At 41.9% G+C, this 25,216-nt stretch overlaps 1 protein-coding gene across 1 annotated transcript; it reads right to left on the reverse strand.

The window, feature by feature from the left end:
• Positions 1 to 44: 44 nt before the first annotated feature.
• On the reverse strand, positions 45 to 14,936 carry nfs1 (NFS1 cysteine desulfurase). The gene is made up of 13 exons (XM_046319380.1): positions 14,571 to 14,936; positions 14,056 to 14,132; positions 13,757 to 13,873; positions 13,585 to 13,668; positions 13,198 to 13,350; positions 12,913 to 13,006; positions 12,667 to 12,801; positions 12,219 to 12,376; positions 11,772 to 11,877; positions 11,353 to 11,434; positions 1,717 to 1,800; positions 1,437 to 1,526; positions 45 to 1,098 (listed from the first exon to the last, which is right to left on the reverse strand). The coding sequence occupies exons 1-13, from the start codon at positions 14,662 to 14,664 to the stop codon at positions 1,035 to 1,037; spliced, it is 1,338 nt and encodes a 445-aa protein (XP_046175336.1). The 5' UTR covers positions 14,665 to 14,936; the 3' UTR covers positions 45 to 1,034.
• Positions 14,937 to 25,216: the final 10,280 nt, after the last annotated feature.

The raw sequence follows: 25,216 nt of genomic DNA on the forward strand, positions 1-25,216 counted from the left end.
TGCACCAATCGACCAACTACATAAAATACTAACATAATTCAGGGTCAAGCCGAATCAAATTTTTATTGGAGTGCTAGCGACAAACATATGCATGTATGTATTGTATTATGTGAGATTAGATTGCTGTTGGACATTATGGAAAGACATTTTGGGAAGAGTAATGAGTCTGCTGTGCCATCTGATGCATGTACAAACAGAAACAACAAGCACTGTAAATGTTCAGTCACGGTGGTGGTAGATTATACTGATGTCATAAAACAGCCGGCCATGTAAATGGGTTTGCATACTTCCCTCACAATAAATGTTCAAATCAGTTTAAATGGTAACATGAGAGATTCATACAAACAATACACATTTTGCCAGCGACTGTATACAAACCAACTGGGGAGAATTTCCATGATTGGAAGACTATTAACCTACAAGATTGGCATTAAATTTCACTCACACATTGAGATGAGGGCAATATTTTATCAATTTCCTCCTTTAGTGACATGAAACCTGTACTTTAACCTTGTTAGCATGCTGTCAACATATAATGACTTATCCATGAATTAAATGGAATGTTGCACATGCTACATGAATTAACCATTCTGTAACTTGCTCTCAGTCATGGAATCCCATGGTCAAAGCAGCTGATAAATTATGTTAAGAGCACTTGTAAAGAACAGGAAGGTAAAATGCACACAAATTTATGCTCCCAATTAAATGCTTTAAGGGACTTTGTTCTTTACAAGGTTTCTTTATTAGCCCAGCACCTACATTAAGGATGTGCGTATGAACACAAACTTTAACTACTTAAGAGCACAATATATGCATCAATAATAATACTTTGTCAAATACAAAAAGGAACAAATTATTCAGGTCTACCAATACAAAATCTAGTCATAAGCCTACACTAAAGTAAGTCAGGAAGTTGTGCGTGTTTCTTGACAGTATAAATAATTACCACTCATCACAGGAGTGGCATAGTATGCAGCAAACTAAACAAGCTTAGTATTCACAATGCTCTTAGGTATGTTTCCTGAAGGCTTTCTTTAGTGCTGCGTCCATTTGATGCTCTTCAGATCGATTCCTTCTTGCACCATCTCCCACAAGGGGCTGAAGAGAAAAAGTTGGACAACAATGAATACATTAACCTATGAGTGCATTGATAATATTGCAAATTAAAAGGCTATTTATGATAAAGTATTTCATCAGATCATTGTGTACAAAAAATATTACAATCTCTTTCCACCAGTAAATTCCTAGTTAAGTGACATTCAGCATGTACATTTTGCGGTGGTTTCCTAGATGCAGATTAGACACAGATTAAGCCTGGACAAAAAACGCACGTTCAATGGAGATTCTCCATTAATCTTGATTTGTAGTCCAGGACTAGTCTTAATCTGTCTCTGGTAAACCACTGTATGCATGCTATTCCACTCTTTTTCACTCACCTCATCTCTCTCAGGCGTTTGACCTGCTGAATGCACTTGTCCGCTGTATAGTCCACTTCTGCCTCCGTGCTAAATCGTCCGATTCCAAATCTTCAGGTATTTGGAGTAACAACAAAAACAGACAAGGTAAAACACCAAAATAATACCATTCAGCTGCAACATGTTATTCTTGACCCTGCTCTTTTGTAATTAGGAATGATCAAATTAAACATTTAAATCTTTCAAATCCCATGACCATCCATTTTAGCTTCCGTGAGTTGTGTTCCTAACCGTTACTCACCTGATTGAGGAGTGGGCCAAGTCCTCATCTGTTCCAATAGCTCTCAAGACATATGAAGGCTCCAATGAAGCAGAAGTGCAGGCACTGCAGGAAGATAGCATCATCAACGTACAGTATTTACTTGGATCCAACTTAATAGCTGTTAATCCATTTGATATACACTACTGTTCAAAAGTTTGGGGTCATTTAGAAATGTCCTTGTTTTTGAAAGAAAGGCAATTTTATAACAAAATAACACACACAAAAAAGTGCTTATTAAAGAAGCATTAAAATTGGCCTTCTTAAGACTAGTTGAGTATCTGGAGCATCAGCATTTGTGGGTTCGATTACAGGTGCTGTTCTTGTTGAGAAATTACCAAGAAACTGAAGAGCTCGTACAACGCTGAGGCAAGATAGCGCCGGAGAAGGCAGACGTTTTACGGGCCCACAACCGATTGTGTTTTTTGTTTGTCTATTTGCATTGTTTTACTTATTTTTAAAATGATTTTGTACATAATGTTGCTGCTACCGTGTCTTATTACCAAAAATTACTTCTGGACATCAGGACTGTGATTACTCACCACGGATTGGCAGAATCCTTTTTTTCCTTTGAGAAGGCCGACGCGAATGATGTACTGCTTTCTCAGGAACAGGCACAGATCCCAGTGATTTGCGTGAAGTGGCAGAGAAAAAGGGTCCGGATGGAGGGCTGCCTTCTGAGAACCCATAGGCGATCTAATAAACCCCAACTTCCTTCCATTCTGCTAGCAAATGTATAATCTTCTGACAATAAACTAGATGACTTACGAGGAAGATTAAACTACCAACAGGACATTAAACTGTAATATCTTATGCTTCAGAGTCATGGCCGAACGACGAGACTATCAACATACCGCTGGCAGGTTATACTCCGCACCAGCAGGACAGAACAGCGGTAAAACAAAAGACCAGCGGACTATAAGGAATTATTGAGTATCTCATGATAAGCTGTACACCACACTAACTACTTAGAAAGTTTTTGTATTTTTCGTTGCTGTTAACATACCACCACAGTCAGAGGCTGGCACAAAGACAGCATTGAATGAGCTGTATTCCGCCATAAGCAAACCGCTCACCCAGAAGAGGTGCTCCTAGTAGCTGGGGACTTTAATGCAGGGAAACTTAAATCCGTTTTACCAAATTTCAATCAGCATGTTAAATGTGCAACCAAGAGAGAAAAAAAATAACCTCTTAACACCTTTACTCCACACATAGAGACGCCTACAAAGCTCTCCCTCACCCTCCATTTGGCAAATCTAACTATAATTCTATCCTCCTGATTCCTGCTTACAAGCAAAAATTAAAGCAGGAAGCACCAGTGACTTGGTCAATAAAAGTGGTCAGATGAAGCAGATGCTAAACTACAGGACTGTTTTGCTGGCACAGACTGGAATATGTTCTGGGATTCCTCTAATGGCAGAGGAGAACACATTAGTCTTTAGTCCAACGAACCATCAAACAGGCAAAGTGTCAATACAGGACTAAGATCGAATCGTACTCCATCAGCTTTGGCAAGGCTTGTAAACCATTAGACTACAAAAGGGAAGCACAGCCGAGAGCTGGCCAATGACACGAGCCTACCAGACGAGCTAAACTACATCTACACTCGCTTCAAGGCAAATAACACTGACACATGCATGAGTACCAGCTGTTCTGGAGGCTGATCACCCTCTCCTCAGCCGATATGAGTAAGGCCTTTAAACAGGTCAACATTCACAAGGCCGCAAGGCCAGACGGTTTACCAGGACGTGTACTGCGAGGATGCGCTAAACAACTGGCAAGTGTCTTCACTGATATTTTCAACCTCTCCCTGTCTAAGTCTGTAATACAAAGGAGTTTTAAGCAGACCACCATAGTAACTGTGCCCAAGAACACTAAAGTAACCTGCCTAAATGACAACAACTGACCCGTACCACTTACGTCCCCAGCCATGAAGTGCTTCGAAAGGCTGGTAATGGCTCACATCAACAACATTATCCCAGAAACCTTAGACCCACTCCAATTTGTATACCACCCCAACAGACCCACAGATTTACATTACATTTACATTTAAGTCATTTAGCAGACGCTCTTATCCAGAGCGACTTACAGATGATGAAATCTCCATTGCACTCCACACTGCCCTTTCCCACCTGGACAAAATGAACACCTATGTGAGAATGCTATTCATTGACTACAGCTCAGCGTTCAACAGCATAGTGCCCTCAAAGCTCATAAGTTAAGGACCCTGGGACTAAACACCTCCCTCTGCAACTGGATCCTGGACTTCCTGACAGGCCGCCCCCCAGTTGGTAAGGGTAGGTAACAACACATCCGCAACGCTGATCCTCAACACGGGCACCTCAGGGGTGCGTGCTCAGTCCCCTCCTGTACTCCCTGTTCACTCACGGCTGCACGGCCAGGCCCGACTTAACACCATCATGAAGTTTGCCGATGACACTGTTCAGACAACGACGAAACAACCTATAGGGAGGTGGTTAGAGACCTTGCCGTGTGGTGCCAGGACAACCTCCTCTCCCGCAATGTTATCAAGACAAAGGAGATGATTGTGGACTACAGGAAAGAGGACCAAGCACGCCCCCATTCTTATCAACCAGGCTGCAGTGGAGCAGGTTGAGAGCTTCAAGTTCCTTGGTTTCCACATCACCAACAAACTAACAAATGTCCAAGCACACAAAGACAGCTGTGAAGACAAATGACAAAACCTATTTCCCCTGCAGCTCTACAGCTGCACCATCGAGAGCATCCTGACTTGTTTCGTCACTGACTGGTATGGCAAGTACTATGCCTCTGACTGCAAGGCACTACCGAGGGTAGTGTGAAAGGTCCAGTGTACATTACTGGGGCCAAGCATCCTGCCATCCAGGATCTCTATACCAGGCAGCGTCAGAGGAAGGCCCTAAAAATTGTCAAAGACTCCAGCCACCCTAGTTACATACTGCTCTCTCTGCTACCGCGCGGCAAGCGGTACCGGAGCACCAAGTCTCGGTCCAAGAAACTTCTAAACCACTTCTACCCCCAAGCCATATAACTCCTGAACAGCTAATCAAATGGCTACCCAGACCATATGCAATGCCCCCCCCCCCCCCTACACCGCTGCTACTCTTATCATCTATGCATGGTCACTTTAATAACTCTACCTACATGTACATATTACCTCAACTAACCGGTGCCCCCGCACATTGTACCGGTACCCCCTGTATATAGTCTCGCTATTGTTATTTTACCGCTGCTCTTTAGTTACTTTTATTTTTAACTGTATTTTTTTTTAACTGCATTGTTGGTTAAGGGCTCGTAAGTAAGCCCTTAAGTAAGCATTTCACTAAAGTCTGTTTGATTTGACTACTCCTTCATAGAACAGCACAAACGGGCTCTAACCAAAACAGGAAGTGTGGGAGGCCCCGGTGCACAAATGAGCAAGAGGACAAGCACATTATAGTGCCTAGTTTAAGAAACAGATGCCTCACAAATCCTCAACTTGCAGCTTCATTAATTAGTTCCCGCAAAACACCATTCTCAACATCAGTGAAGAGGCAACTCCGGGATGCTGGCCTTGTAGGCAGAGTTCCTCTGTCCAGTGTGTTTTTTTTGTTGCCCATCTTAATCTTTTATTTTTATTGGCCAGTCTGAGATATGGCTCTCTTTGCAACTCTGCCTAGAATGCCAGCTTTCTGGATTTGCCTCCTCACTGTTGACGTTGAGACCGGTGTTTTGCGGGTACTATTTAAGAGTTGTATGAGATCTTCAGTTTCTTGGCAATTTCTCACATGGAATGGCCTACATTTCTCAGAACAAGAATAGACAGGCAAGTTTTTCAGAAGAAAGTCTTTGTTTCTGGCCATTATGAGCTGTAATCGAATGCCCTAATGCTGATGCTCCATATACTGAAGTAGTCTAAAGAAGGCCAGTTTTATTGCTTCTTTAATCAGACAACAGTTTTCAGCTGTGCTCACGTTATTGCAAAAGGGGTTTCTAATGATCAAATAGCTTTTTAAAATGATCAACTTGGATTAGCTAACACAACATCAGTCAGGTTTCAAGACTAGTCATTCAACTGAGACTGCTCTTCTCTGTATCACGGAGGCGCTCCGCACCGCTAAAGCTAACTCTCTCTCCTTTGCTCTCATCCTTCTAGACCTATCGGCTGCCTTCGATACTGTGAACCATCAGATCCTCCTCTCCACCCTCTCCGAGTTGGGCATCTCCGGCGCGGCCCACGCTTGGATTGCGTCCTACCTGACAGGTCGCTCCTACCAGGTGGCGTGGCGAGAATCTGTCTCCTCACCACGCACTCTCACCACTGGTGTCCCCCAGGGCTCTGTTCTAGGCCCTCTCCTATTCTCGCTATACACCAAGTCACTTGGCTCTGTCATAACCTCACATGGTCTCTCCTATCATTGCTATGCAGACGACACACAATTAATCTTCTCCTTTCCCCCTTCTGATGACCAGGTGGCGAATTGCATCTCTGCATGTCTGGCAGACATATCAGTGTGGATGACGGATCACCACCTCAAGCTGAACTTCGGCAAGACGGAGCTGCTCTTCCTCCCGGGGAAGGACTGCCCGTTCCATGATCTCGCCATCACGGTTGACAACTCCATTGTGTCCTCCTCCCAGAGCGCTAAGAACCTTGGCGTGATCCTGGACAACACCCTGTCGTTCTCAACTAACATCAAGGCGGTGGCCCGTTCCTGTAGGTTCATGCTCTACAACATCCGCAGAGTACGACCCTGCCTCACACAGGAAGCGGCGCAGGTCCTAATCCAGGCACTTGTCATCTCCCGTCTGGATTACTGCAACTCGCTGTTGGCTGGGCTCCCTGCCTGTGCCATTAAACCCCTACAACTCATCCAGAACGCCGCAGCCCGTCTAGTGTTCAACCTTCCCAAGTTCTCTCACGTCACCCCGCTCCTCCGCTCTCTCCACTGGCTTCCAGTTGAAGCTCGCATCCGCTACAAGATCATGGTGCTTGCCTACGGAGCTGTGAGGGGAACGGCACCTCAGTACCTCCAGGCTCTGATCAGGCCCTACACCCAAATAAGGGCACTGCGTTCATCCACCTCTGGCCTGCTCGCCTCCCTACCACTGAGGAAGTACAGTTCCCGCTCAGCCCAGTCAAAACTGTTCGCTGCTCTGGCTCCCCAATGGTGGAACAAACTCCCTCACGACGCCAGGACAGCGGAGTCAATCACCACCTTCCGGAGACACCTGAAACCCCACCTCTTTAAGGAATACCTAGGATAGGATAAAGTAATCCTTCTCACCCCCCTTAAAATATTTAGATGCACTATTGTAAAGTGGTTGTTCCACTGGATGTCATAAGGTGAATGCACCAATTTGTAAGTCGCTCTGGATAAGAGCGTCTGCTAAATGACTTAAATGTAAATGTAACATGACATTGGAACACAGGAGTGATGGTTGCTGATAATGGTACGCCCATGTAGATATTCCATTAAAATAAATTAAAATCAGCCATTAACAATGTCTACACTGTATTTCTGATCAATTTTTTTGTTGTTAAATGGACAAAGTGCTTTTCTTTCAAAAACAAGGACATGTGACCTCAAACTTTTGAACGGTAGTGTGTACATACACAGTACCGGTCAAAAGTTTGGACACCTACTCATTCCATGATTTCTTTATTTTTACTATTTTCTACATTGTAAAATAATAGTGAAGACATTTTAACGATGAAATAACACATGTAACAACCAAGAAAGTGTTAAATAAATCAAAATATATTTGAGATTCTTTAAAGTAACCACCCTTTGCATACTCTTGGCATTCTCTCAACCAGCTTCATGAGCCAGTCACCTGTAATGCATTTCAATTAACAGGTTTGCCTTGCAAAAAGTTAATTTGCGGAATTTCTTTCATGCATTTGAGCCAATCAGTTGTGATATACAGAGGATAGAGCTATCTGGTAAAAGACAAAGTCCATATTATGGCAAGAACAGCTCAAATAAACAAAGAGAAACAGTCAACAATCACTACTTTAAGACATGAAGGTTAAATAAATGCTTAAGAGTTCAAGTAACAGACATCACAACATCAACTGTTCAGAGAAGACTGCATGAATCAGGCCTTCATGGTCGAATTGCTGCAAAGAAACCACTAAAAGGACACCAATAAGAAGAAGAGACTTGATGGGGCCAAGAGCAATGGACATTAAACTGATGGAAATCTGTCCTTTGGTCCGAGTCCAAATTTGAGATTTTCACATGTCTTTGTGAGATGCAGAGTAGGTGAACAGATTATCTCCGGAAGTGTGGTTTCCACCGTGAAGCATGGAGGAGGTTGTGTGATGGCACTTTGCTGGTGACACGGTCAGTGATTTATTTGTAATTCAAGAAACACAACCTGCAGGGCTACCACCGCATTATGCAGCGATACGTCATCCCATCTGGTTTGTGCTTAGTGGGCCTATCATTTGTTTTTCCAACAGGAAAAATTACCCAACACACCTCCAGGCTGGGTAAGGGCTATTTTTACCAAGGAGGAGAGTGATGGAGTGCTGCATCAGATGACCTGGCATCCACAATCACCCAACCTCAACCCGATTGAGATGGTTTGGGATGAGTTCGACCACAGAGTGAAGGAAAAGCAGCCAGCAAGTGCTCAGCATATGTGGGACCTCCAAGACTGTTGGAAAAGCATTCCAGGTGAAGCTGGTTGAGAGAAGACCAAGAGTGTGCACAACTCATCGAGGCAAAGGGTTGGCTACTTTGAAGCATCTGAAAATATTTGGATTTGTTCAACACTTTTTTGGTTACTTCATGATTTCTTTATGGAGAGAATGGACATATAGGATGTTAGACCAGCAGCACCTTGTTTCTTTATGAAGGAGAGAACAGACATACAATCAGTGCTGTTCATTTGATTTTTTTACATAGTTTTATTTTAATGTCAACACCTGCACATTGGATTTGTTTACATAGTTGTATTGTTCTTACTTGCACATTGCTTTACTTGTGTTTCTTTTATATGGAAATTTGATTGCACTAGGGAAACTTAACTCATGACCACATGGTGCCATCTTTAATGTTCATGCACAAAGTGCATAGTACTGCTAATTTTATTTGTTGTTTTTTGGCTTTCAATATAACTTGTTGAAATTATTTCAGTGTGTGTATCAGTACATTTTGAACATTTCCAGCACATTTTAATAAGAATATCGCTATAATACTGATAACCGTGATAATTTTGGTCACTAATCGTGATATTAAATTTTCATACCGTTTAATCTCGATTTAATAAATATATGTATGTGTAGGAGCGCACACACACACACCACACACAGACAAGCATCCCACAATAAGTTGGGTGAATTTTGGCCCATTCCTGTAACTGAGTCAGGTTTGTAGGCCACCTTGCTCGCACACGCTTTTTATTTCTGGCCACAAATTGTCTATAGTATTGAGGTCAGGGCTTTGTGATGGCCACTCCAATGACTTTGCCATTTTGTCACAACTTTGGAAGAATGCTTGGGGTCATTGTTCATTTGGAAGACCCATTTTACGACCAAACTTTAACTTCCTGACTGATGTCTTGATGTTGCTTTAATATATCCACATCATTTTCCTACCTCATGAATTCATCTATTTTGTGAAGTGTACCAGTCCCTCCTGCAGCAAAGCACCCGAAGAAACATGATGTTTCCACCCCCATGCTTCATGGTTGGAATGGTGTGCTTCAGCTCACAAGCGTAAGTGGGTGGCAGCATCATGTTTCTTCGGGTGCTTCACCCTTTTTCCTCCAAACATAACGATGGTTATTATGGCCAAACAGTTCTATTTTTGTTTCATCAGACCAGAGGACATTTCTCCAAAAGGAACGATCTTTGTCCCCATGTGCAGTTGCAAACCCTAGTCTGGCTTTGTTGTGGCGGTTTTGAGCAGTGGCTTCTTCCTTGCTGAGTGGCCTTTAAGGTTATGTCCATATAGGACTCGTTTTACTGTGGATATAGATACTTTTGTACCCGTTTCCTCCAGCATCTTCACAAGGTCCTTTGCATTTATTCTGGGATTGATTTGCACTTTTCACACCAAAGTACATTCATCTCTAGGAGACAGAACGCGTCACCTTCCTGAGTGGTATGACGGCTGCGTGGTCCCATGGTGTTTATAGTTGCGGACATGTACAGGTGAACGTGGTACCTTCAGGCGTTTGGAAATTGCACCAATGATGAACCAGACTTGTGGAGATCTGCAATTTTTTGTCTGAGGTCTTTGCTGATTTCTTTTGATTTTCCATGTCAAGCAAATAGGCACCAAGTTTGAAGTTATCCACAGGTACATCTCCAATTGACTAAAATTATGTAAATTAGCTTATCAGATGCTTCTAATGCCATGACATCATTTTCTGGAATTTTCCAAGCTGTTTAAAGGTACAGTCAACTTAGTGTATGTAAACTTCTGACCCACTGGAATTGTGATACAGTGAATGATAAGTGAAATAATCTGTCTGTAAACAATTGTTGGAAAAATGACTTGTGTCATGCACAAAGTAGATGTCCTAACCGACTTACTAAAACTAGTTTGTTAACAAGAAATTTGTGGAGTGGTTGAAAAACGAGTTAATGACGCCAACCTAAGTGTATGTAAACTTCCGACTTCAAGTGTGTGTGCGATATTATTTATATATAAAAAACAAATCTATATATAAAAAAAAAAATAATAGTCCCACTAAGCGCAAACCAGATGAGACGGCGTATAACTGCAGACTGTTGTGGTAGTCATGCTGGTTAAGTGTCATCATACCTCCTCCGCCATGCTTCATGGTGGGAACCACACATGCGGAGATCATCCGTTCACCTACTCTGCATCTCACAAAGACACGGTGGTTGGAACCAAAAATCTAAAACTTTGACTCAGACCAAAAGGACAGATTTCCACCTATCTGATGTCCATTGCTTGTGTATTCTTGGCCCAAGCAAGTATCTTCTTCTTATTGTTGTCCTTTAGTAGTGATTTATTTGCAGCAATTCGACCATGAAGGCCTGATTAAGTTGATGTTGAGATGTGTCTGTTACTTGAACTCTGAAGCATTTATGTGGGCTGCAATTTCAGAGGCTGGTAACTAATGAACCTATCCTCTGCAGGATACATTTTCCAGATTGACTGACCTTCATGTGTTGACCTTCATGTGTTGAAGTAATGATGGACTGTCGTTTTTCTTTGCTTAGTGAGCTGTTCTTGCCATAATATGGACTTGGTATTTTACCAAATCGGACTATCACAATACCATCCCTACCTTGTCACGATCACAACTGATTGGCTCAAACGCATTAAGGAAAGGAATTCCACAAATTAACAAGGCAAACCTGTTAATCGAAATGCATTCCGGCTTCCACATGAAGCTGGTTGAGAAAATGCCAAAAGTGTGCAAAGCTGTCATCAAGGCAAAGGGTGGCTACTTTGAAGAATCTCAACTATATCTAACACTTTTTTGGTGACCCATGTGGGTTATTTAATAGTTTTGATATGTCTTCACTATTATTCTACAATGTAGAAAATTGTAAAAATAAAGAAAAACACTGGAATGAGGTGTGTCCAAACTTTTGATTGGTACTGTGTATAAATAAAAGCATCTAATAGGTCTTTATTTGCTACTGACCTGCCGGATGATAGAGCGACATCCTTCAGGGCCATCAACAGACTCTCTCCCTCCACGTAGGCAAAGGACAAATTAATGCATCCTGTGTCAGGCAAAGATTCAAGTTAATAATAGAGCATCAACATTTAAGGAATTCTTCACCGATTCGTCAACCGACTAAAGTACAATCCACAAACTATTGTGTTTCACTTCATCTGTAGGCATATGCAAAATGCTATTGCTCTAATGAGATTATGATAATGTACAGCACAGTACTTGATTTAACTCATACACAACTCATAAGGAATAAAGTGATTTATTTAACAGATTACCAGCCAATTACATCTAATGATTATTATGAAAAATACGAATTCCACTTCCACCCACTTATATGCCTGTGTCTATTATTCTGTCCACAAATCCCTTGCTCTGCGCTTCACCTGGGTATCTTTGCTCCGGATCACCATTCATCACAACATCAGGGATCTCTGACATGATTTTGCGCACAAGGCGGTTTGCCAACATGGACACCCGGCTGTGATCATACTGGAAAGGAGAGAAGATGAATAAGCAACAAAAATAATAATATGTGAACTTGTTCTTTCACTATAAAGAATTCACAACTACAGTACACACTTCTCATTTACCCATCAACACAACATGCAGCAAACAATATATGATGGAACCTTTCATATAAAGCAGTGGGGATTGGTCAGATAAAAGAACATTATCAGTTTGCTGTGCAAGCCTCAACATTCTGACTGTTTTTTCCGATGTCTTCTGACCTCAAGCTATAAAAAAAATGAAAACAGTAAAACCAAACAAAAGCAAGCATTGATGAACAACATCCTGTGTAAGTTTGTTTCAGGCAGTAATGAGTTGTCTACCTCTAGCTCCTGCTGGGCTATATCACAGGCTGCTCCCAGTCCCACAGCCAGAGGAGTGGGCACTGTCCCTGAGCGAAGCCCCCTCTCCTGGCCTCCACCATTCTGCAGTGGCTCCATTCGAACCCGGGGCCGGCGCCGCACATACAGTGCCCCGACCCCTGTCAAATCATAAACATACTTCACTTGTAATCACTCAGTTGCTCCCACAGTTCTTACATAAACACCAACAATTAAAGGAGTGTAATATGTGGCTACACAAAAGAGTTCACTCAATGTAGTAGTCAGGCTTGCAGTCAATTCCATATCAATTCAGGAAGTAAACCGACATATCAATTACATTTTCTCTGCTTGCTTTTCAGTGATGAAAACAGGAATTTCAGTTTTGTTCCTAAATTAAAATGGAATTGAACTCCAACACTGTGATAGTATCTGATATTCAACAATGTACCTTTGGGACCATATATTTTGTGCCCGCTGATGGACATCAGGTCTACCTTCCAGTCAGATACATTGATGGGGATTTTTCCCACAGCTTGAGCTGCATCAGTGTGGAAGAACACGTTCCTTGACCGGCAGATTCGACCTGGAGAAGTGTGTGTGAAAATAATAGCGGCTTAATAAAGATAAAACTAAAATGTCTCAATTTCATAGTGGATATACTTCTGAATCTATTTAGGCTAAAAAAAAAGGTTACCTATGTCTTCGACAGGCTGCCTCACACCAATCTCATTGTTCACGGTCATCACAGACACCAAACTTGTGTCTTGACGAATTGTTTCCTCCAGTAGCTATAAAAAAATAAACATTTTTATATCAGTATGTGAGGTATTCAAGATATACAAACGTATTGAAGAAATACGTTAACAATTGATCTTATTCTTGGTACAAGAGCAGATTGTGGAGTGGATTCATACAATGGGGCTGTTTAAAACAGCACATCTGCCACATTTAGATAAAACAACCAAACAATTGAGCTTGCCTGTAGGTCAACCAAGCCATTAGTCTTCACGGGAAGATAGGTTATGTCAAAGCCCTCTGCCTCCAAGACTCGACAGGAGTCCAGCACACACTTGTGCTCCGTCTGAGTGGTGATCACATGCTTCTTCTTGGATTTGTAAAATCGGGCCACACCCTAGGAGGAATACATTGTACAAAGAAACAAAAACAACCACTCAATTCCTTTTCCTCTTAATTGTTAGCATGTATTCTCATTTACAAATAAATGACACAGCAGAACAGTTGATTGACCTTAGCTCATTCTTATGTCTTAATCTTTCCATCAGTTGGCAGTTCTTGGCATGTATTGTTCACCCTCCCAAATCCTTGCTGTTAATCTGACTACTAAAGCGGTAAAAGGGAGACTTACTTTGATTGACATATTATTGGATTCAGTGGCACCACTTGTGAACACGATCTCACGAGGATCTGCAGCAATCAGGTCTGCCACTTGCTGTAAGGAGAAATCAAATGAAGATATGTTAGCCTTATCATCTAATGACATGATGCAATAGCTACTCAATTAATTGTAAATGAATTACCTTTCTAGCTTTTTCCATTGCACTTTCACTTTCCCAGCCATATGCATGTGTTCTGGAGTGAGGGTTACCATAATAATTAACTTGATAGGGAAGCATTGCATCCAGAACTCTTGGATCCTAGTCATGAGATAAAAATATACGGAGTTGAAGATTCTGTGCAAGTGGCAGTTCTCAAAGATGGCATTGGATCTTATTAATTCGCTTCAATGCAATGTTTTACAGACTTGACATGCCACCAGTTTGGTATAATTATCGTGGGAGAGGCTATAGGCTGGCAGCTAACGTAAAGAGCCACATACCATTGGTGTTGTTGCTTGAAAATCCATGTACAGAGGTCGCAACTCATCGTTCTCCAGTTCCCTACTTTTGATCAATTCTGTAACAACACCATAATATTGTGTCATTTGGGTCCACAAAGCATACACATTTATCTGCGAATTCATTGGAAAACGTCTTATGCATTCAGGGCAGAAAGACACTGTCACATGGATGTGATGTAACGGCATAAAAGTTGGATAACTGGTTACGGCTGGGATGCCACGCTCAAAACAACTGAGAAATCGGACAAATACGATCTTCAAGTCGGACAACCTGAGCTCTAAAAAGAGGCCAGAGTTCCCGAGTTGGATGACCGTTGAAATCGATTTGTTTCCCAGTCGGAGCTCGTTTATCTCCAAAGCTCCCAGTTATTTTAAACACGGCATTATCTAACGAACTTGCTGCGTCATCGAATGAGTATCATTAGCTCGTGAGCTAGTTAGATGATAAGCAGCTAATAAAACATTGTGTAAAAAAGCAGCATAAACTAAAATACCTCTCGCAACAGCATTCACGGCATAGTTTACTCGGTGGCTTGGGAACCCTCGCATGGATCCCAGAAGCTTCGTCGTAACACTCTTCCTCATCATCTTCACAATAATGTTTTGCTAACCTTGCTATACAGTTGTAGCTAACCTTCACCAGTGACAAACAGGATTCGCAGCGAGGAAAATAAGCTTGCAGATCTATATGTTTGCCTGGTTTTGTGAGACCCAGGTATAACAATGTATTCGAATAACAGACTGGTTTAATTATTAAGACGCATCAAATCCTTGTCGACACGGTCATCATGTGAGGAACCGTCAAAATGGCAGCGAGGGAGTTCTATTAACCCGAGTCTATGGGCAAAAGCGGTGAGGGAGGAGCGCCATTCTCAAATAGAACAGTAATCTGCACCGTTTGGTCATGTTGTCAACAAGGCAGCAGGCTGCATCGTCCAGAAACATACAACATCTCTTTTCCATAAACTATATGTTCGTATTTTAATTGGGAAGGTATATAAAGCCTTTATATGAAAAGCAATCACTTTTGCAGGAGTAAACACAGATTCATTACCATACTATGGAACGCCATTTGGGGGTTTTGGGTGTCAAAAAAAATATACACATCAAATTCGTTGACCAATCAGGACCGGAATATGACTGCACGTGACATAATTTAACACGTTCATAACATTTTTCATAACATTTTTACGTAGATATTACACAATCCCTCGTATTTCATAACGATTGTTATGATGCTGTTAAAATGTTGTCTAACTCACTTGCTGCGCTTGAGCTCAGACACACTTCCCCAAACTCTGGGAGAGTGCTGGGAAGTTTTTTTAAAGGTAGCTAGCTGATGTATACAAATAATGTTCTTCCCCAAAAACAAAACGACATAATCTGTTTCAGTAGTTATAGTTAACTAGCTAACTATCTAGCTAGGTGTCATAATCTAAAATACCCCTAACATGTTTCAAACAGACCACCATAGTCCCTGTGCCCAAGAAAGCGAAAGATAACCTGTTTAAATGATTACCGCCCAGTAGCACTGAGGTCGGTAGCCATGAAGTGCTTTGAAAGGCTCGTCATGGCTCACATCAACACCAATATGCCAGAAACCCTAGACAAATCTAATTGTATTTGTCACATGCGCCGAATACAACAGGTGTAGTAGACCTTACAGTGAAGTGCTTACTTACAAGCTGTGCAGCAACAATGCAGTTTTCAGAAAATACAACAAAAAATAATAAATAGATAAGAAAAACAAATAATTAAAGAGCAGCAGTAAATAACAATAGTGGGGCTATACAGGGGGTACAGGGGCACCGGTGTAATTAGGGTTATTAAAGTGGCTATGTATAGATGATAACAGAGAGCAGCAGCAGCGTGGTGGGGGGAGGGGAGGTGCAAATAGTCTGGGTAGCCATTTTATTAGCTGTTCAGGAGTCTTATGGCTTGGGGGTAGAAGTTGTTTAGAAGCCTCTTGGACCTAGACTTGGCACTCCGGTACCGCTTGTCGTGCGTGTGTCGTGTGTCGTGTTTACTACACTAGGGTGGCTGGAGTCTGTGACAATTTTTAGGGCCTTCATCTGACACCGCCTGGTACAGAGGTCCTGGATGGCAGGATGCTTGGCCACGGTAATGTACTGGGCCATACGCACACTACCCTCTGTAGTGCCTTGCAGTAAGAGGCCGAGCAGTTACCATACCAGGCAGTGATGCAACCCTTCAGGATGCACTCGATGGTGCATCTGTAAAACCTTTTAAGGATCTGAGGACCCATGCCAAATCTTTCAGTCTCCTGAGGGAGAATAGGTTTTGTTGTGCCCTCTTCCCGGCTGTCTTGGTGTGCTTTGACCATGTTAGTTTGTTGGCGATGTGGACGCCAAGGAACTTGAAGCTCTCAACCTGCTCCACTACAGCCCTGTCAATGAGAATGGGGGCGTGCTCGGTCCTCCTTTTCCTGTAGTCCACAATCATCTCCTTTGTCTTGATCACGTTGAGGGAGAGGTTGTTGTCCTTGCACCACACGGTCATGTCTCTGATCTCCTCCATATAGGCTGTCTCATCGTTGTCGGTGATCAGCCACTGTTGTGTCATCAGCAAACTTAATGATGGTGTTCGAGTTGTGCCTGGCTGTGCAGTCATCAGTGAACAGGGAGTACAGGAGGGGACTGAGCATACACCCCTGAGGAACCCTCGTGTTGAGGATCAGCGTGGCGTATGTGTTGTTACCACCTGGGGGCGGCCCTGTCAGGAAGTCTAGCATCCAGTTGCAGAGGGAGGTGTTTAGTCCCAGGGTCCTTAGCTTAGTAATGAGCTTTGAGGGCACTATGTTATTGAACGCTGAGCTGTAGTAAATTAATAGCATTCTCACATGTGTGTTCCTTTTGTCCAGGTGGACAAGACCCACTCCAATTGGCATAACACCCCAACAGATCCACAGATGACGCAATCTCAATCACACTCCACACTGCACTTTCCCACCTGGACAAAAGGAAGAATGCTGTTCATTGACTACATGTTCACCCACGACTGCATGGCCAAGCACGACTCCAACACCATCATTAAGTTTGCAGATGACACAACAGTGGTAGGCCTGATCACCGACAATGATGAGACAGCAAGACAAAGGAAATGATCGTGGACTACATGAAAAGCAGGACCGAACACGCCCTCATTCACATCAGCGGGGCTGTAGTAGAGCGGGTCGAGAGTTAAGTTCGTTGGTGTCCACATCACCAACAAACTATCATGGTCCAAACACACCAAGACAGTTGTGAAGAGGGCACGACAACACCTTTTCCCCCTCAGGAGACTGAAAAGATTTGGCACGTGTCCCCAAATCATCAAAAGGTTATACAGCTGCAACATCGAGAGCATCCTGATAGGTTGCAACATCGCCTGGTATGGCAACTGCTTGGCATCTGACCATAAGGCGCTACAGAGGGTAGTGCGTACGGCCCAGTACATCACTGGGGCCAAGCTTCCTGCCATCCAGGACCTCTATACCAGGTGGTGTCAGAGGAAGGCCCTAAAAATTGTTAAAGACCCCCACCCCCCTTTTTTTTACACTGCTGCTACTCACTGTTTATTATCTATGCATATTCACTTTACCCCTACCTAGATGTACAAATTACATCGACTAACCTGTACCCCCGCATATTGACTCGGCACTAGTACCCCCTGTATATAGCCTTGTTACTGTTATTTTATTGTTACTTTAAAAAAAATGTATTTACTTTAGTTTATTTATTAAATATTTTCTTAACTCTGATTCTTTAACTGTATTGGGCTTGTAAGTAAGCATATCACGGTAAGGTTTGCACCCGTAACATTTGATTTGATTCCATAAATGGGAAACATTTGCGTCACATTCAAAGGGGTACTTTTACTTTGAAGGCAAACCGCCAATTCCACTATTGTGGTTTAACCTTATTGTTGCTACCTGTACAACACATAACCCGGTAGGGTCAAGCCTCACTGAAGTTGGCTGCTCATAACGTTAGCTTGGGTAAAAGGGTTTAGTAGCTGGCTAGGTAGTTATTTTCATAAACTGAAGTTCAATTTCCATAGGAGATGGAAGTGGCTACCTAGCTAATACTTACGTGGATTCCTAAACCATTGCTACGAACATTGAAAATGACTGCAGTTTCTTGTCATTGTTTTCAAGCTGCTTGCATTGGTGCTAGCTAGGATTGTACCACGCATAAACTAGCTACCCCAGAAGTTTCTAATAACATCTGTATAAACTATATTTGTAAACAATTTTGATCCTGCTCTTATTTCAAATGCGCATACAGACGTTTTCCCATTCGATCGAACAAATAATGCCTTTTTACCAACACGATATTGTAAACATCATGACCTGTGTGTGTGTGTGCACTTTTCTTTCTACATCTTTGACAGTGCTACTGATAGTGGTGGCGCTGGGCTTGCACGTGCAAATTCAGCACCCACGACATTCTATAATAGAATTGTGTTATTTGACTTGTCAAATTAAAAGCTTATTTAACGGGTCAAATGGTGTTTCTTTTACACGCAAAGACCCAAACGGCGTTCCATACCTTTTTTTTATATATTTTTATTATTAAATACATTTTTACTCATATTTACATTTACTACATATTTACATTGCTACATCAAACATGTCTAACAAAACAGGCATTAACAAAAACTAAAATATACAAAATATGTTTGTTTTTAATTAACATTTCTAGTGCAATTGTATTCACTCTGAAAAAATATCATTATGTTTTTCTTGTTGTTATTCACTTGGGATAATGTCTTAAGATAATTCAATCAACAACAAAAAATGGTGGTATAGAATTGTGGAATATTTGTTTGTGTATAAAGTATTTGGCAACAAGAGTAAAAATTGAATTTGACCTTTATTTAACTAGGCAGGTCAGTTAAGAACAAATTCTTATTTTCAATGACGGCCTAGGAACAGTGGGTTAACTGCCTTGTTCAGGGGCAGAAAGACAGATTTTTTTACCTTGTCAGCTCAGGGATTCAATCTTGCAACCTTTCTGTTACTAGTCCAATGTTCCAACCACTAGGCTACCTGCAGCCCCAATCATTTCAAAGGTCTTGTTGTCCTTGCAATAGTAACATATTATATCCTGCATGCCAAAAACATGGGTAGTGTTCATAATGATAAATAAGTATTCTGCAAGGTTTTCCCAAAATTCTGACACAAATAAACATTCAAAGAACAAGTGAGTCAGATTCTCACCTTTTTCACAGAAAATGCAGACATCATCAATAGCCACAAATTTGGACAACATAGAATTACATGGATATTTCTCACGTCGAATTTTAAAGTGCACTTCCTTACATTTGTTTGGTCTACAATATTTGTAAGGCCTTAACCAAGCTTTTCTCCAAACAATGTCAGGAATAAGCATGTTCCAGAAAAATGTTCCTCTAGGCGTAAGTTGTTTCTGTGAATGGAGAATTTGTCTTATATATTTATTACAACAATATCTCTCAAGTAAGCCCTCATCTTCGAAATTGAGTTTTGGATAAGCTTTGTGATCATTACCAAAGCTAAGATGAGTTTTCATTAGTGTAATTAGACCAGTGGGAATGGCTTTGATCACAGAAATAAACTCTCTGAGGAATTGGAAACTTATTCAATGTTATAAATTGTTCATATGTAATAATATTACCCCTGTTGTCAAAAACATCAAGAACAAAGTCAATATTCCTCTCATGCCAGCTGTGGTAGAACAATGACTTATTCCTTACAGTTATGTCTGAATTATTCCACAAAATAGCTTTATGTGGGGAAAAATTGTGCAGAAAACATATTTTCCAGGCCATTAAAGCTTGTTGTTAAAACCTAACCAATTTAGCGGGTTATCTTTCAGGAATATAATTACATTTCAGAAAAAATTGAAGAGCTCCCAACTTATTAAACATATTATTTGGAATGAAATACCACATTGAATCAGTATTGATCAAACATCTTTTCAACCAGTTGATCTTGAAAGTGTTATTTATGTCAACAAAATCCAACACTTCCAGACCGCCTTAAGCTCTTTCATTAAAGAGGACTGACTTTTTTCGTTTGTGAGACTTATTTTTCCAGATGAAGTCTTGTTGATCTCTTTACAAGTAGCGAGATTAACAAATAAAGATCATGAGATGTACACAAAGTGAGACAGAAGTATTCTCCCAAGTATAAAAACATCTTTGTAGCCAATTATTAAACATATTTTTTGTTTTCTTAATTTTAGGAGAGAAATTCATATGTTGTCTGACTAAGTGTTTTTTTTGACAGATCTATTCCTAAATATTGAACAAAATCCTTTACAGGAATATTTTCTATTTCTTTATCATCACAGTCAAATAAACATAAGATTTCACATTTAGAAACATTCCGTTTTAATCCTGATGCCATAGAGAATGCAGTGATAGCATTAAGGGCATGTGAGACCTGGTCTTCATTGGGAAATTTTGATTTGTTTGTTAAAAATGGTTAAGCCATACAGAGTTACATTATTCAGAATATCTAGAGATAGAAGTTTCACAACCAAAATGAATAAAAATGGCAAAATTGGGCATCCCTGTCATACACTTCTGTTCATACTGAATATTTTGGATGGGTTAAGGTTCAGCAACACAGAACTATTTATATCTTTGTAAAACATGCAAATGACTTTGATAAACTGTTTGGCTTTGGTGCAAATGTTAAGTGACCTAAAAGAGAAATCCATGTTCAATTGTGTCAATGGCTTTACAGAAGTCCAAAAATAAGACAACCGCATCTGCGTCAATTGCATCTGAATAATCTAGAAGGTCCAAGACTAAACGAATGTTAGAGCCTATGTGGCGGACCTTCATAAATTCTGTTTGAGTCTCATTTATAATGGTATCTATTCCTTTCTTTAATCTTTTGGCATAACCCAGAGCAATCCATTTGTAATCAATATTTAATAAAGTAATTGGTCTCCAATTGTGGATGAGAGAAGTGTCTTTATCGGGCTTCGGAATCAGTGAAATAAGGCTGTGTTTCATAGTGGAGACCATTTCCCCATTTTCAATGCATTCTTGAAACATATTAAAAATAGGGTCTTCTAGTAACTCCCAAAACTGTCTTTAGAATTCAACTGACAGGCCACCAGGGCCAGGTGATTTCCCTTTTTTCATTGAATTCATGGCCTCACTAATCTCTTCAATTGACACAGGTGAATCGCAAACTGAGTGGAAATCATTACAATTACAGGGACATAATTCTGAATGTGGCAAATGTAGCTTTCACAACCATCTTCCGGAAATTGTGAGTTGTAAAGGTTTTCATAAAAGGAATTGACAAATGTTGATATTGTAATGGGATCTTTGCATAGCACATCATTTATTTTGAGTGCAGTTATATATTATCTTTTGAAGTTCCTCTTTTCAAGTGCAAAAAAGTAACTAGTGTTTCTTTCCCTCTCTTCAATCCATTTTGCTCTTGATCTGACAAAGCCACCCTTTGCCAGATCCGTGTAAAGCTGTTCTAATTATAGTTGTAAATATTTAAATACAGACTCTTCTTCTTGAGATAGATTATCTTTCTTTAGAACACTGTCAAGCTTGCTCATCAACTCTTTTTCTCTAAAATTCTTTAAGTGCATCAGCTCTTTGGCACGTTTAATGGCTACATCTCTGAGTTTATATTTGAAAAATTCCCATCTACTTCCAGTCTTTTCTTGTAAAAATGTCTTTGATGTTTTCAATGAGAGTAGTATCTTTAAGAAGTGTGTTGTTTAATTTCCAATATCCTCGGGTACCTTTTTAGATTTTTTAGAAGCTTGTAAATTCAGGGAAATCAAGTGATGATCAGAAAAGAGAGCCAACCGATCTACATCTATAACAAATTGTAACAAAACGGGGGAAATTAGGAATAAATGTATTCGATATTTACGTGACATAGTTTTGTTGGTCCAGGTAAAACCCTTTGCATCTGGATTGAAATAACGCCATGCATCATCAACAGAGAGATCCTTGCATAATGTAGTGATGATATTGCTATTATGAAGGCTTTGACTCGTTCTAGGAGGAAAACGATCAACATATTCATCAGGTGTTTCATTAAAATCCCCTGAAATAATTAGAAAAGTATTTGTTGCTTAAATCCTGTAATTTTCTGGTAAATTGGGTAAAAGGGGTCTTATTTGGAGCATGTCCATATACATTACACATGATGAAAATAGCATTGTCAAGCTTAACAGTTACTATGACCCATCTCCCATCCTGTGAAGATGTTGATTCTAGAATGTTACCTTTAAACTTGTGAATAAGTGTCAAAACACCACCAGAATGGTTTGATCAATGATTGAAATAGGCCATGTCTCCCCATTGTGATTTCCAAAAAATTTCGCCACTTTCACACGAATGAGTTTCCTGAAGGACAAAATCTGCATTACTGCGTTTACAATTTGTAAGATCTCTCAAACCCCTAGCATTCAGACTAACAATACTGAGTGAGTTGAAAACCAGCTCCTGCATAAAAAAAGAAAGAACAAAAAATAGATACAGTAACAGAAGTAGTAACGTGAACAATAAAACAAACAGTGAACCAGAGGATTACTCTGACCGAAAACTACGCCCAGCTGAGGTAGCGGTGGTTAACAGAATAACAAATATATTTACTTCCTTTTTTTTTTTAGTTGGCAAGTGTTCATAAATTGTAGTTCGCACGGTACATTAACTCTTGGCAGTACATTAAATGTACTCTTGGCAGTACTCACAGTTCCAGTATGGTTCATGTCAACAGAGTTACCCAGTAATCATTCTTCCTTCGATAAATGTATGCCGGCCCTTGAACCCAGCCTTCTTTCCCTCTTGTCGTGCCTTCTGTATAAGCGGCCACAGTGTCTCCCTGGCAGTCTGATCCTGCGGTATCAGAGCCTCTTTGATGCGGAGCTTCTTCTCGTCCAGAAATTTTGTTCCCCTTGGCCATTTTCCATATGATGTCCCTGTATAGGTGCATAGTTAAGCGCAAGATGACATTGCGAGGGGGTCCATCAGATCTTCGTTTCCCAAGTCGATGTACCACATCAATCACGTCTCTTAGCCTGTCTTTGATGCGCAGAGCCATCTTTCCTGGGATATTAATGAGTGCTTCCCTAATATCCTCTCCCTCTACCTCTTTTACACCTTGGATTATTCAGATTCCGCCTGCGAGAGTACCTCTGAAGTTCAGCTACATTCTCACACAGCTCATTATTTTGTGATTGCAGTTTCTTACGCTCATTCTCTACGCTCATTCTCTTTTCCTCGTTCTCGCTCATAATTTTGTGAAGCTGATTGACAGTTTCTGACAAATTATCTGTCATGTCCTGACCTTAGTTCCTTTTTTTATGTCTCTATTTTAGGTTGGTCAGGGCCTGAGTTGGGGTGGGCATTCTATGTTTTGTTCTATTTTTCTATTTCTATGTGTTTGGCCTGGTATGGTTCCAAATCAGAGGCAGCTGATTATTGTTATTTTTGTTCTAGTGTTCAGGGTAATTAAAAGATCATGAACACGTACCACGCTGCACCTTGGTCCTCTCCTTCTTCCACCTACGACGATCGTTACAGAACTACCCACCAAAAGAGGACCAAGCAGTGTGAGAAGGAGGAGAGGAGCTATCTGGAGGAATGGACATGGGAGGAGATTTTGGACAGTAAGGGACCCTGGGCACAGGCTGGGAAATATCTCCGCCCCAGGAAAGAGCTGGAGGCAGCTAAAGCCGAGCGGCGGCGATATGAGGAGTTGGCACGGCAGCGCAACAGGCACGAGAGGCAGACCCAAAAATGTATTGGGGGGGTGGCACACGGGGAGTGTGGCTAAGTCAGGTAGGAGACCTGAGCCAACGGTGAGGCGCAGGTGTCCCCAGTGCGCACGCATAGCCCGGTGTGCTACATCGCAGCTCCTCGTATTGGCCGTGCTAGAGTGGGCATCGAGCCAGGAGGAATGAAGCTGGCTCAGCGCATCTGGTCTCCAGTGTGTCTCCTCGGCCCGGGTTATATGGCACTAGCCCTACGCATGGTGTCCCCGGTTCGCCAGCACAGCCCAGTGCGGTCTGTTCCACCCCACCACACTTGCCGGGCTACAGGGGGTATCCAGCCAGGACAGGTTGTGCAGGCTCGGTGCTCGAGACCTCCAGTGCGCCTCCACGATCCGCTCCATCCGGTGTCTCCTCCACGCACCAGGCCTCCTGTGGCAGCCCCACGCACCTGGCTGTCTCTCCGTATACTCCTTCCTGGTGCTCCCGCCTGTCCAGCACCTCCAGAGTCTCCCTCCTGTCCAGTGCCTCCAGAGCCTCCCTCCAGTCCGGTGCCGCCAGAGCCCCCGTCAGTCAGGAGCCGCCAGAGCCGCCCATCACTCCGGCGAGAGTCGCCGCTCCAAAGGCGCCACCTAAGTGGTCCCAGACTAAGATGGAGTGGGGTCCATGTCCCGCGCCAGAACCGCCACCGCGGACAGATGCCCACCCAGACCCTCCCCTATGGGTTTAGGTTTTGCGGCCGGAGTCCGCACCTTTGAGGAGGGCGGGTACTGTCACGTCCTGACCTCAGTTCCTTTTTTTATGTCTCTATTTTAGGTTGGTCAGGGCGTGAGTTGGGGTGGGCATTCTATGTTGCTCTATGTTTGGGCTGGTATGTTTCCCAATCAGAGGCAGCTGTCAATCGTTGTCTCTGATTGAGAACCATACTTAGGCAGCCTGTGTTCGCGCTTGAGTTGTGGGTAGTTGTTTTCTGTCTCTGTCTCTGTCTCTGTCTCTGTACCAGACATGACTGTTTCGTTTGTTCTGTTTTTAAAAATTTTGTTCTACTGTTCAGGGTAATTAAAAGATCATGAACACGTACCACGCTGCACCTTGGTCCCCTCCTTCTTCCACCTACAACGATCGTTACATTATCGACCTTCTGTGATGTTCCTTCGGTAGCCCGCTCTATGATGGACACTTTGGAGAACGTGGTGTTTTGTTTAGTGGACCGGGACTGGATTGCAGAGAAAAGTTCAGACATAGAGATGTCCTTTTTCACTTTTCTTTTATTTTGAAATGGAATTTGAGGTAAAGAGGTTGCAAGGAATTCATCCTGGTCAGTTTTGTTCTTTCTCTTGTTTGAGCTTGCAACATCTTGTGTATCCATGCTGTTCTGGCTCTCGTCGTAGCTAGCT

Source organism: Oncorhynchus gorbuscha, linkage group LG21, assembly GCF_021184085.1.
Source record: "Oncorhynchus gorbuscha isolate QuinsamMale2020 ecotype Even-year linkage group LG21, OgorEven_v1.0, whole genome shotgun sequence".
NCBI classification, from domain to species: domain Eukaryota; kingdom Metazoa; phylum Chordata; class Actinopteri; order Salmoniformes; family Salmonidae; genus Oncorhynchus; species Oncorhynchus gorbuscha.